This window comes from Mustela lutreola, chromosome 6, assembly GCF_030435805.1.
Source record: "Mustela lutreola isolate mMusLut2 chromosome 6, mMusLut2.pri, whole genome shotgun sequence".
NCBI lineage: Eukaryota > Metazoa > Chordata > Mammalia > Carnivora > Mustelidae > Mustela > Mustela lutreola.
This window is the reverse complement of record NC_081295.1, coordinates 23,307,172-23,320,331: the sequence shown is the minus strand read 5'-3', so window position 1 is coordinate 23,320,331 and position 13,160 is coordinate 23,307,172. Positions and strand designations below refer to the sequence as shown.

Here is a 13,160-nt window from a genome sequence, read left to right as displayed (position 1 = left end):
ATACTTGCTGTTCTTGCTGTTGAATGACAAGATAGCCCCAGAGAAGACAAAATCTAGTGGAAGAAGATAAGCCTGCTAAAACCTAGCCTCTCCCAGTATCTGATGGGAAGGGCCAGCCTCACACTTCCCCCCTCAGATGGCGGCACTGCTTGGTTCCTTACAGCGTCCACCCAGGATCCTTGCACTGACTGTAATGCTGTAGTGGTTTAAACAGTTGCGGAATGAGAAGGAATGAGAAACAGAGTATGTGATTGTTATTTTTGAGGCTGAATATGTCCTCAGGGAAGTTCATTAAGTAATACTTTGCTGTATTCTCAACAGTGGGAGCTAGTTAGTACCTCACGATTGGAGTATGGCTTTTTCAGGAGAAATTTTTACCCAGTCTGTCTTTTCGGCATTTTGCTTGAAGGATAGTTTGTGAAAGGGATTGTACGAGATTGCATGCTACTTCTGGGAGGCTCCTGAAAATTACAGGGATCAGTTACGCCCAGCTCATCCTTTCCTCAGCCTGTATCAATTCTTAGTTTTGTGCATGTCCACCTGGCTTCTTTTCTGTCCATGCCTGTCTGTGCTGGGTGGAGAAGTGGCACAGGACAGAAAGAGAAGACTATTGCAAGGTCCGGGACCTTTCACCCTCTCCCTTGCCGTTTTTTTTTTTTTTTTAAGAAAAAAGATACCTGGATCCCAGTGGTCTGAACACTTGGTCTGTTTTACTCTGCACCTATAATCCCAGCTTGAATCTCTAGCCCTGGCTCTTGCCCTTCTTTTCTAAATGGGGGGATCTTGGACTTAGACAACATCAACTGTGCTGTGCTGCCAGGTTCGGGAAGACTAGGGATCATTAGGTTGGACTTAGAGTCTCAGTCAGTGGAAGTTCCAGTGATTCTCAGCTCTAATTGCACATTAGAATAATCTGGGGAGCTTTAAAAATGTACCTCTACCCCAGCCTTACCCATACTGATTGAATCAGGAGCTCTAGGAGTGGGGAAGGAGTATGTAAAGCCTCCCCAGGTGATTCTAATGGGCAGCCAGGGGGAGGAATTAATCCTTAAGAGAAGTCAGGGCCTTGTCCAGAGAACTGCCTTGAAAAGAGCCTGTCATTATAAATCAAAGGCGGCTTCCCAGGCCCTCTCCTGAAGCTGTATCTTCGAGTTACTCTGCAGTGGCACACAACGTCCTGCGTCTCCCCCTGATTTGTGGTTTCCATCGGGCTTTTCACGTGACCTTTATCATCGACTGCCCAGGAGATGCATGTATTAGAATTCAGGCATTTGGCAGCCTCATTCTGAATTGTCATTGCCCGCAAGTCAGAGCAGTGAGACCTATTTGAAATGCTGGTCCTGTGTGCAAGGTAGATGAGTACTGTGTCTGAAGGCAAACCTCTGCAAATTGTCCCACTGAAATCCCTTAGAAGGACAGGTGGGTGCCTACAGGCTGCCCGGTGGGAAGCAGTGGGTCTGGATTAGCAGCTGACAGCCGTGACCCTCCTTTTGCTACTTTTGAGACCTCACCAAAAAAAGAGGGAGAGGGAAGGGTTGTCTTCGTAGAAAGGAGGGTGGGCAGGAGCCTTTAAGAGTTAAATTACACAACTCCCTTTTTATTTTTAAAGTCAGTGGATTCCTTGTTGCCGTTGCTGAGAAAGATAAATTGATACCACATGTTGCTTCCAGACAAAACCCTCTCTGTGTTCCAGGGGAAGCACATGCAGCTGGCGTCTGGGTTAGTGGACAGTCCCCACAAGGTAAACATGGGTTGGAAGAGGCTGGAGTGGACATAGGGTAGCAACAGTTAGGAAATTACCGGTCACTCCCGACTGACAGGGCACCTTTGAAATACTTTTAAGAGTTTGAAATCTTTTCCTGGAAGCCGCCCTCTCACCTTTTGGCTTAAATTATACGATGCTCGGAAAACAGTAAGTGAATGTTTCTGATGTCACTGCTTCCGTATGTGGGACCTGACAGTGGAGAGCCTCTTTGTACTTGGCACTCCAGTGGGTACTAAGCATGCGTAATTTCATTTAACCTTCCTGAGGATCCTGGAGTTAGGCAGAGAGGGTAATTTTATCCTCATTTTATGAAAGGGGCAGCGAGGTTAACTTAGTTGCCCAAGGTCACTGGACAAATGTCAGAGCGGGGATTCCAGCCCAGACCTGACAGACGTCAAAGCTTGTAGTCTTCCTTCAGCATCCTGCTGCCCGCCCACAACCCCTCCCCCCACACTGGCCACCTTAAACTGCATGTGTGAATTACCCACTTTGTAAATTATCACTGGAGACTACTCGCTCATTTCAGGCAGCTTCTCTCTGACACCTCGTCTCATCTCTTTGGGGTCCATCTGTCTTGACAACCAGTTGGCATATGTGTAGTGACCGTGTGCATTATAATATTAGCAAGAAATGTGTCTACAGTAAAAAACTGTCCTTCAGGATAGCAGGAAAAGTAACAGATTCTGATAAGTGCAGTCATCTTTATGCTAATTTCTTTGAGGAGGGCCAAGCAAAGAAATCTCTAGGCTGTGGCCCCCAGTCAGCATGACTGTGAAATGGGAGTCACTTGTGCGCCCTCCTTAACACATCTGCGAATACCTGCTTGAAGGATTAGGCCACTAAATGCAGATGCAATCACACAGAATGCAGGTTTGCTCTAGTTCTTTTACTTTTTAACTACATCTGAAGCATTTCTGCCCAGGACAGGGCTTGCTTGGGTGTAAATCATTTTGTAAAAGAGCATTGACATAAAATGGGATAAAAAGTATTCTTATCTCTGCTCTCTCTTCAGACATGTATTAAAGGTGCTTTAAGGAATTTCTAAAATCTTTGGGCCAGGTTGGAGAAAAACTGGCGTATTTGTCCCTGACACTCAAGTTTCTTCCTAGAAGATGTTTGCTTGCCTTTAATTCATCAGTGTCTAGATTTCTTAGGAGTGGACTTAAATAACCAGAACTCTTCACATGATTTTGGGTTGAGATTGTAGTAGCTTCTTGGCTCCTTCAGTAAGTAAATGTGATGACAGAATGGCCGGCGCTCATGTCCTGTTTGTTGGTATTTACCTTACCACTTCAGCATTGATGAAGACATATCCTTGGTGCTTCAGCCAATTAACAATGGCCTGCCTTGTGAGGTATTTCAAAGTGTGTATAAGAAAAACCAGTCTAGTCCTGTCGAACCCGTCCTTTTTTACTTTGGCTCCCAATCCCCAAACTAATGTAAAATCTTAGAAATATGTGTGAATTGGAAAACCATAGAATATTTTTAATGGTGGTTTTATAGTTTAAAATACACATAGTACGATGGAAACTAATTTACAGACCCTAATGTAGAGATCTTAAATGATAGCTCATAAGAAGATTTTACAGTTGGCTTGTCTGTTTTTATAAATCCCACTTCTGTTTCTGGGGACTGCGTGAGGGAGTGGTGCTTTATAACCTTACGGAAATCATATCACCATTAACTTTTGTTACCAGGGAAGGTGTGGGGAAACATTACAGTTCTGACATTTTATTTGACATTTATTTATTTACCTTTTCCTGCTTCCAAAATTTAGGTAGGGGAACTAGTGATTAGAATCATGACCTGTGAGGACAACCAGAATACACTCCTAGCATCTGACCTTGTTAGGGTGAGGGGCATTTGGACGGGAAATGGACAGAGGGGCCTTCTTCATTGACCTTCTTCTGTCAGTGGCCTATCTTCACATTATGGATTTTGTAAGTGGAAAGCTGACCAGCCTGTATGGGTAGAGGCTGCTGAAATAGGGAACTGTCACGATGGTGGTGGCAGTTTTTGTGTTGTCTTAGTAATGTAACTGGAAAAACAGGTAACATGCCTTAGGGCATGCATTCGGCTGCTGTTAACCTCTAAAACAGGAGTTGAGCAAAGACTAGAGACTGAAGCTAATAACCTATTTAAGAAGTCAGGTTTTATTTCAATATCTAAGGGCAGTTAACGTTGGTTTGTATAGTGGCCACTGTGCTCTTCCTAGAGTGAATGCTGCTAAAGCCATTTAGAGAACAAGTATGGACATGGGCAGTGTGAGCCTTAATTTACAGATGGATTCTTCTGAAAGAACTTCCTTAAAAAAAATTTAGGAAAGACCCATCAAATTAGTATCCCTACTTCATAAACAAAGTTATAGTAATAAAGTTGTGTGTTTTCTTTTTTTCTTTGTTGGGAAGGACTATTTTTTTTTTTTTTTTTTTTTAAAGAGAGAAAGAGAGCAGGGGCTTGGGGAGCAGAGGGAGAGAGAATTCTAAGCAGGCACCACACCCAGCGCAGAACCCAGACACAGGGCTCATGTCACAACCCTGAGATCCTGACCTGAGCTGAAATCAAGAGTCTTGTCGCTTAACTGACTGAACTACCCAAGCACCCTCAAAAGGAAGCTTTTTCTCTGAGCAGAATAAATTTGTGCCTTTTTTTAAATTAAAGATTTTATTTATTTATTTGACAGACAGAGGTCACAAGTAGGTAGAGAGGCAGGCAGAGAGAGAGAGGGAAGCAGGCTCCCCTCTGAGCAGAGAGCCTGACGTGGGTCTCGATCCCATGACCCTGGGATCATGACCTGAGCCGAAGGCAGAGGCTTTAACCCACTGAGCCACCCAGGCGCCCCTAAATTTGTGCCTCTTATATCCTTCTTTCTTAAAGGTTTCTTTAAGTGTTGGCACAAATAGCTCAAACAATGACTTCAAAATAATTTGATGACAAAGCTGTGGAAAGTTATAATAAAAGCTTTGGAGTTTGGAAAACAAATTTCACTTGGAGTTATATGGAGACTGGCTGCGTGACCTTGAGTAAGTTACTTAATATCTCCGCCTGAGCTTTCATATTTCTGACGAGAGCACTGATACCAACTTTGCAGGTTTATTATGAGGACTAGAGCCATGGATCTGAAAGTTATGGCCCAGTAATTGGCAGTGTTCTAATCAGGCAGGCTCTCATTTCTTATCCCTTGAGATCAGGGACCTGGGTCCTGACACCCTGCAGTTCTGGCCCTAGCTGTGAGTGTTCTAGCCCCTTTACCACATCCCCTTAGAGTGGCTTAATTTCTGTCTCCAAATTTTAACCAATTGTAGCTTGTAATTTCATGAAATTATTCACATACATTGAGGTTTGGAGTTGTAGTAATAGATGATTCATTAGAATCATTAGAAAATTCACATAGGGCATCTTGGAGTTCAATAAAGTGTTGCTTTTTTTTTTTCCTCAACCAAAAATACATTTAAAAAAATATATATATATATATATGTATATGTGTGTATATACACACACATGCGCATGCGCGTGCACGCACACACACACATTCTTGGGTCACCTGGATGGCACAGTTAAATGTCCAACCATTGATTTTGGCTCAGGTCATGATTTCAGGGTCCTGGGATTGAGCCCTTTGCTGGGCTCAGTACTCAGTGGGGCGTCTGCTTGAGATTCTCTCTCTCTCCCTCTCACCCTCCCCACACTTGGGTTTTCTCTCTAAAATAAATAATATCTTTTTAAAAATATGTCCCTAAGTGCTTTTAATTTTTTAATATTTTTTTAAAGATTTTATTTATTTGGCAGCAGGAGTGCACACACACACGTGTGCGCACATATGAGCGGGGGAGGGTCAGAAGGACAGGGATAAGCAGACTCTGTGCTGAGCAAGGAGCCCGAAATGGGGGCTCAATCCCGGGACACTGAGATCATGACCTGAACCGAAGGCAGATGCTCAACCGACTGAGCCACCCAGGTGCCCCTCCTAAGTGCTTTTTAAGTGGGGCAAGGGTAACACATAAGATTGGTCATTGTTAATCCTAGGTGTTGGTATGAACTCTTTCCAAAATCTAGAGCAAAGTGGGCTGGCCAAGGTTGCACATGGCTCCCATGGAGTTTGAGAACCTTCCTGTTTTTTCACCAAGAAGTTCATGTTTAAGTTTTTTATTTAATAGATCTAGTCATCTGAGTACTCAGATGGTAGAACCACCTTGCACTTGCCTGCTTTTTGAACTCTTACAGTGAATTTTAAGAGCATACTTCGTATCTGATGTATAAAGTATTTTGTTTTTTAAAGAAACGTGATTTCTGAACCATTAGCAGAGATGCCATTATTCTTTCAAAAGCCATAAGAGTAAAGGCGAATCAGAGTATATAGTCTCCAGAGCAACATTTGTCTCATCAGATCCTCAGCGTGTTCCCCCCTTTTTTTCTCTCAAATGTGTCTTTATGGCCATCACGGAAATGCCAACATACAGCTCATGGCTGTAAATGCTCATTGTCCAACCAGAGCTGTAGGCCCTCCTTGCATGGGAACTTACACATGGGAAACACTGAGTATTTGGGGTCATTTACTTATGGTAAAATCCCGCTGACTTTCTGTGTTTTACAAAACATTCTGGGAGAACACATGTATTTGCATTTTCTACATAAATACAGTTGGCGATTGCCAATTTTTTAAAAACTATGGTAACTTTTAGGATTGTTTGTATTTAATATACAGCATCAAGCAATACCTTTTGTCCTTAACTTGCAAATAAAAACTCATCTGGCCTGTAGGTGCTGTTGCAGATGGGGGGATGCGATGCCATCAGCTCCTCTCTTTGACTGCACATGAGGCATTTTATGGGTTAGAATGAACTCTGTCATCACGGACTCTGTGTTTTATAATAGCAGTGAGAACACCCTGACTTGGTAGCATGACCGGTTCCTGAAGTATATTATCCTGTATCATTCTTAAATCATCCCTGTCAGGGAGGGATAGTTTGGATGTTATTATGGCTATAATGAAGGTAGAGAAGTAAAGTTGTTGCAGACAGATTAAATGATTTGCTCGAGGTCACATGGTTGATCAGTGACGGAGATAGGACTGAATCTGGGTCATCTCAGCCAACCAGGCTTATCTACTAAGCCAAGAGGAGCATTTTGCAAGATGGCTGCAGTTGTTAGGATTTTGAAGATATTTTACCCTCCTTCTTTTTTTTTTTTTTTTAAATCCTTTAATATAGAATAGTTTTAGGTTTACAGAAAAGTTGCAAAACTAGTACAGGGAGTTCTCATATACCCAACATCAAATTTCCCTTTTTGTTAACATCTTATCTTTATCTAAAATTAGTTTGGTACATTTGTCACAACTAATGAACTAATATTGATATATTATCATTAACATTGATGATTAACATAATAATCATTGATTAATGATTAACATATTAATCAGTTATTATGTTCATTAACTAAGCATATTTTATTCAGATTTCCTTCCCTTTTACCTAACATTCTTTTTCTGCCCAGCATCCCATCCAAGGTACACATTACATTTAATCATCATTCTTCCTTAGGTTCCTCATGGGTCTGACTGTTTGGAGGAGTACTGAACAGGCAGGCATTTTTTTTTAATGTCCCTTCATTGGAACTTGTCTGATGTTTTTCTCATAATTAGACTGTGGTGATGGGCTTTAGAAGAAAGACTACAAAAATAGAGTGCCATTTTCTTCACGTCAAGAATGTGTATTATCGGGGCTCCTGGGTGGCTCAGTTGGTTAAGCAACTGCCTTCAGCTCAGGTCATGATCCCAGAGTCCTGGGATCAAGTCCCACGTCCAGCTCCCAGCTCCATGGGGAGTCTGCTTCTCCTTCTGACCCCCCCTCTCATGTTTTCTCACTCTATTTCTCTCTCAAATAAATAAAGAAAATTTAAAAAAAAAAAAGAATGCATATTATCAGCATGACTTAGCCCATATTAATGCTGACCTTGATCACCTGAGACAGTGTTTGCATCTCCACTGTAAAGTTATCTTTTCCCTTCCTTTCCATACTCTTTGGAAGGAAGTTACTGTGCTCAGACCATTGCCTTGAGAGGGGAGTATCTATATAAATTATTTGGAATTGTTCTGAATGGAAGATTTGCCTATTTCTATCAACTCTGCAAATCCTGCTCTACCATTTTTTTTTCTCATGCCTGTTGGACAGGTGTGAAATTGTGGCAGGAAGAGGTGGAGTCGTAGAAAGTATCCGTAACAATTCACACCAGTTCTGAGTTTATCGACGTGGTTAAGAAAAGGTAGATGCTGCCTTTACTGTAGTGGAGGAGAGAATAAAATGAGCTCCAAGTGATTAATTACCCGTAGGGAGCCAGGGAGGTTTGTTGCAAAGTGCAGGGAGAGAGTGCTATGGTAATAAAAGTATGAACTTCAGTATAGGAAATAGAATTATAGAAATTTAGGAATTTGGGGAAAACAACATCATTGAGCTTATACTATTCCAGCTTCTCCTGGGTATGAAACCATCTCCCACCTCCTAAATACCACACTTGGCCATTTACAGTGTTGTCATTGAATTCCAAACTGGATGTGGGTATCTCATCCAAATGTTTGTCTTTTATTCTCTTTAATCTCCAAAATTAAGGTGTGCCCCCACCCCAAAACGAGTCTGATTAACTGCCTCTTCTGGGTGCCTGAGCTTTGGGCCATTTTGTCTCATGTCCTGTGTTTTCCTTTCTCTCTGCAGAACTCGATCCGACACAACCTATCATTGCACAGCCGGTTCATGCGGGTCCAGAATGAGGGGACCGGCAAGAGCTCTTGGTGGATCATCAACCCTGATGGGGGAAAGAGTGGAAAGGCACCCCGGCGGCGGGCTGTGTCCATGGACAACAGCAACAAGTATACCAAGAGCCGTGGCCGCGCAGCCAAGAAGAAGGCAGCCCTGCAGATAGCCCCTGAGTCTGCTGATGACAGTCCCTCCCAGCTCTCCAAGTGGCCAGGCAGCCCCACGTCACGCAGCAGCGACGAGCTGGATGCGTGGACGGACTTCCGCTCGCGCACCAATTCCAACGCCAGCACTGTCAGCGGCCGCCTGTCACCCATCTTGGCAAGCACAGAGTTGGATGACGTCCAGGATGATGATGCACCGCTCTCCCCGATGATCTACAGCTCAGCTAGCCTCTCACCCTCTGTGAGTAAGCCATGCACCGTGGAGCTACCACGGCTGACCGACATGGCGGGCACTATGAATCTGAATGACGGGCTGTCTGACAACCTCATGGATGACCTGCTGGATGACATCACACTCCCATCGTCCCAGCCATCACCCACTGGAGGGCTCATGCAGCGAAGCTCTAGCTTCCCGTACACCACCAAGGGCTCCGGCCTGGCTTCTCCAACTGGCTCCTTTAACAGCACGGTGTTTGGACCCTCATCTCTGAATTCCCTGCGCCAGTCTCCCATGCAGACCATCCAAGAGAACAAGCCAGCTACTTTCTCGTCCATGTCACACTATGGCAACCAGACACTCCAGGACCTGCTCACTTCAGACTCCCTCAGCCACAGCGATGTCATGATGACCCAGTCAGACCCCTTGATGTCTCAGGCCAGCACCGCTGTGTCTGCCCAGAACTCCCGCCGGAACGTGATGCTTCGAAATGACCCAATGATGTCCTTTGCCGCCCAGCCTAACCAGGGGAGTTTAGTCAATCAGAACTTGCTCCACCACCAGCACCAAACCCAGGGCGCTCTCGGTGGCAGCCGTGCCTTGTCGAATTCTGTCAGCAACATGGGCTTGAGCGACTCCAGCAGCCTTGGGTCAGTTAAACACCAGCAACAGTCTCCTGTCAGCCAGTCTATGCAAACCCTCTCGGACTCTCTCTCAGGCTCCTCCTTGTACTCTGCGAGTGCAAACCTTCCCGTCATGGGCCATGAGAAGTTCCCCAGCGACTTGGACCTGGACATGTTCAATGGGAGCTTGGAATGTGACATGGAGTCCATTATCCGTAGCGAACTCATGGATGCTGATGGGTTGGATTTTAATTTTGATTCCCTCATGTCCACACAGAATGTTGTTGGTTTGAACGTGGGGAACTTCACTGGTGCTAAGCAGGCCTCATCTCAGAGCTGGGTGCCAGGCTGAAGAATCACTGAGGAAAGGGGAAGTGGGCAAAGCAGGTCAGTGCCCAGTGCTATGGCATTTGATAACAAAGTGGGGGTGACGGGGGAGGCTGACTTTTATTTACTTTGAACTTTACTCCACCCTGAGAAGTTGAGAACCATGGAGCACTGGTACACAGTAACGTGGCTCCCGACCGTTTCATCTCCCAAGTCAGACAGGGCCATCAGGTGCCCCTCCCCACAATTTGCTGACAGCTCAGGAATTTTACTGCCAGTAAAGAGAACATGCACACATTTAGAGATTTCATTCTCCTTTGTATCCAGTCATTCTGTCTTACTCATGACACAGGTCTCCCTGCTTGATGGATGGATGAGGGTAGAATGGAAGGGGAGGAAGGGGGACCTTAGATCCCAGGAACGTCAAAGTTAAGGACCCAGCCAGAGGACCCATCGTCCCAGAGGACATTCTTAGCCTCCCAAGTCCAACACTGCCATTGTCGATCATCTGTGTTATGGTTTCTTCTTCTTTTTTCCAGTAAAGTAACAATTTGCAGGTACTTCTAATTTAACTGTAGAATGTATATTCTGGACTCCTTCATGCATGAGTATTTCCACCAAAAGCAAGATCTGTTAGATTCTTCACCATGGTACTAATCATCTTTATTAGTTAGTGCTTAACATCTACACGTTTAAAAGAGCAAAAGAATTAAATTGGAGACAGTTTTTATGTGAGAGAGAAAGAAGGCACTTGCTCCTGTGCTGCTTGTCCCTGAAGCGTAAGTGGGTAAGGTCAGGTTCCAAACAGTGACATGCGTTGTGAATGGGAGCAGAGATTTTCTAAATTGTGGCATTTTAATAATGTTGGAACCAGAAAGATCACACAATGTGATGTAATAAGAAAGACATTTTATTGGAATCAGAAATCAAGGGTTCAGTTCCACTTCTGCTACTTTCTGGCTGCTGTTAGGAATGTGTCACTTAGCCTCTGAACCTCAGTTTCCAGTTTTATGAAATGAGAATAATCGCCCTCTTGTTACTATACAGGGTTATTATAAGAATCAGATGCACTGAAGTATGTGAAAGTGCTTGGTAAAACTGCAGTGGGCTGAAATATGTATAGTGTAATTAGGTAAACATACTGACAGATGAGTAAAGCAGAGAGCCCAGAGAGGTTAAGTAGTTTGCCAAAGGTCACACAGCTGGACCCAGAATCCGTATTTCTTGAATGGCTTGAACTGTGATAGTTTTCTCTAATTTTCTCTAGGTAGGAAAAAATAGAAAGTGCTCTGAACTGAAGCCAGTGTAGCAGGTAATGCACAGGCTTGCCTTAAAATTCTCCTTAAGAAGTAAGATGAGCACTGGGGTATTCTGCTGACAGGTTCGTACCCCCAGACCCTACCCCTGTTCAAGCGCTCTGTTCTGTGCCCCAGATCCTCTATTAAAAAGTCTCGGCAATCCACTTACACCCTTCTTTAAATGATATGAAGAGGAAATGGGATTCAAAGCCATTAAAACCTGAGCCTTGTTTAACCCTCTGCCCCAGGGAAGGAATTACAAGGGTCTCCTGTGGTGAGCTCAGTGGAGCTCACTGGGTAGTTGTAGAAAGGGGAGTGTCAAGAGTGTTGTGATGTAAAAGCTTCTCAGCTTTCCCAGGCACCAGCAGGCCCCTAATGGAACCCAGACATCTGTTTTCAGTCATTTAATAGCCCTTGAGATGGTAAAAAGACTGTAATGGAAGCTAAATAGGGTGACAGGCTTGCTTGCCCGCCAGTTCAGTCCCGTACCAGCACGCAGACTGGTGAAGACTGCCCTGGAGAAAGGTAGATATTTGGCTTTTAGAAGAATAAATAGTTTGTCTTCCTTTAAGAAGTGGAATGTGACTGTGGCTTCTAATGACACAAGTTTTTAATTTTGGTGTAGATGTGAGGAGGCCACTTTCTAATTCATTGAGAAGAGGTAGTGCAGAAGAAAACCGTACTGTCAGTTCTTGCCTATTTTTTCAAGTGTAGTTGAATAGCAGACCTTTCTTGTGTATGTATTATTCTAAAAGTTTGTATAAAAATATTTTGAGGGAGGTGGCTCAGTAGGTTAAGCTTCTGCCTTGATCTCAGGGTCCTGGGATCGAACCACCCCCCCATCGGGGCTCTCTGCTTGGCGGGGAGCCTGCTTCCACCCCCGCCTGCCTCTCTGCCTACTTGTGATTGCTCTCTCTCTATCAAATAAATAAATAAAATCTTTAAAAAAATATTTTGAGGGAAAGGTGAATATATTTTAAAAGCATATTTAATGAATTATTATTTAGATGATAAAGAACTGCTTTGGGGATAATATGTTTTGTTATTTTGTCCTAACCATAAGGGTCATTTAGTCACCTTTTTCTGTTTTGAGAAGATAATTCCTCATTTAAGAATGGAAAGTCACCAGATTTCAAAATTTCTCAAAGGTAAATCAGCTCAGTGTGATCAGAGCAAGAGAAGAAAGATCCTGAAGACAACGGGGGCTTTTAGAGAGTTTGGTTTCTGAGTTTAGGATTTCCATATCGCTTTGGAATGAATTGCTTGTCTAAGCAGCCAGGAACATAGATGTCCTGAAGTATATTCTTTAGTTTTAAACCTGTGTCTCTCCTGAATTCACAAAACAGGCCTGAGGTCACCACCTCAGACCTCCCTTCTCCCAAATTAAGCACCCCAGCTTCCCAAGACTTGTTCTATAATGACTTTTATGGTAAAGCTTTTTTCCTTCCTTCCTTCCTTCCTTTTTTTTTTTTTAAAACTAGTAGTCATGGTATTCTCCAGACTCCCTCCCTGGCTTAACAGGAAGGTCATGTGACCCTAAATTAGAGCCCCTTAGTTGTGGAGTTAATGGAGCAGCTCTGTCCAGTTGACAGACCATCTTGCTAGAGAGCTGTGGAGAGGTACCTCTCTGGAGGGCTGGGTGTTTCACACACGTCATTCATCTTAGACCATGTGTAAAATCCTTTGACCTATGGGTCTATCTGGAAAAGAAAAAAAAATAACCATCCCTTTTTATGAGAGACAGCTACTGGGGTGTGAAGGGCACTGTCTTCTCTCATAAAGCTTGGTGCACGTCCTTTCAGGTTGGCAGCAGAGATGTCTGTGAGCCGGTGTGGTGGTTGGAAGGCTGAGCTTCTGGGTCTGATGTGTGTCTCCTCAGAGTGTAGGCAGCCTCAGCCTCGCTGTCATTTTGAGGTCAAAAACGCCGAAGTTCTCAGGCTCTTTCATTCATCTTCATCTTTTGGCATTTGGAGACCCCATTAGGGAGCAGCCCCATACTTGGTTTTAAACTACTTTG

General features: G+C 43.9%; 1 protein-coding gene across 2 annotated transcripts in view; it reads left to right on the top strand.

The window, feature by feature from the left end:
* Window positions 1-13,160, top strand: part of FOXO3 (forkhead box O3) — a 122,991-nt gene that overhangs the window by 98,581 nt on the left and 11,250 nt on the right. For both annotated transcript variants that reach the window (XM_059176933.1, XM_059176934.1), the window contains one exon: window positions 8,473-9,905. In XM_059176933.1, the coding sequence (XP_059032916.1) occupies window positions 8,473-9,870 (1,398 nt within the window). In that variant the 3' untranslated portion in view covers window positions 9,871-9,905. The remainder of the gene's footprint in view (window positions 1-8,472; window positions 9,906-13,160) is intronic.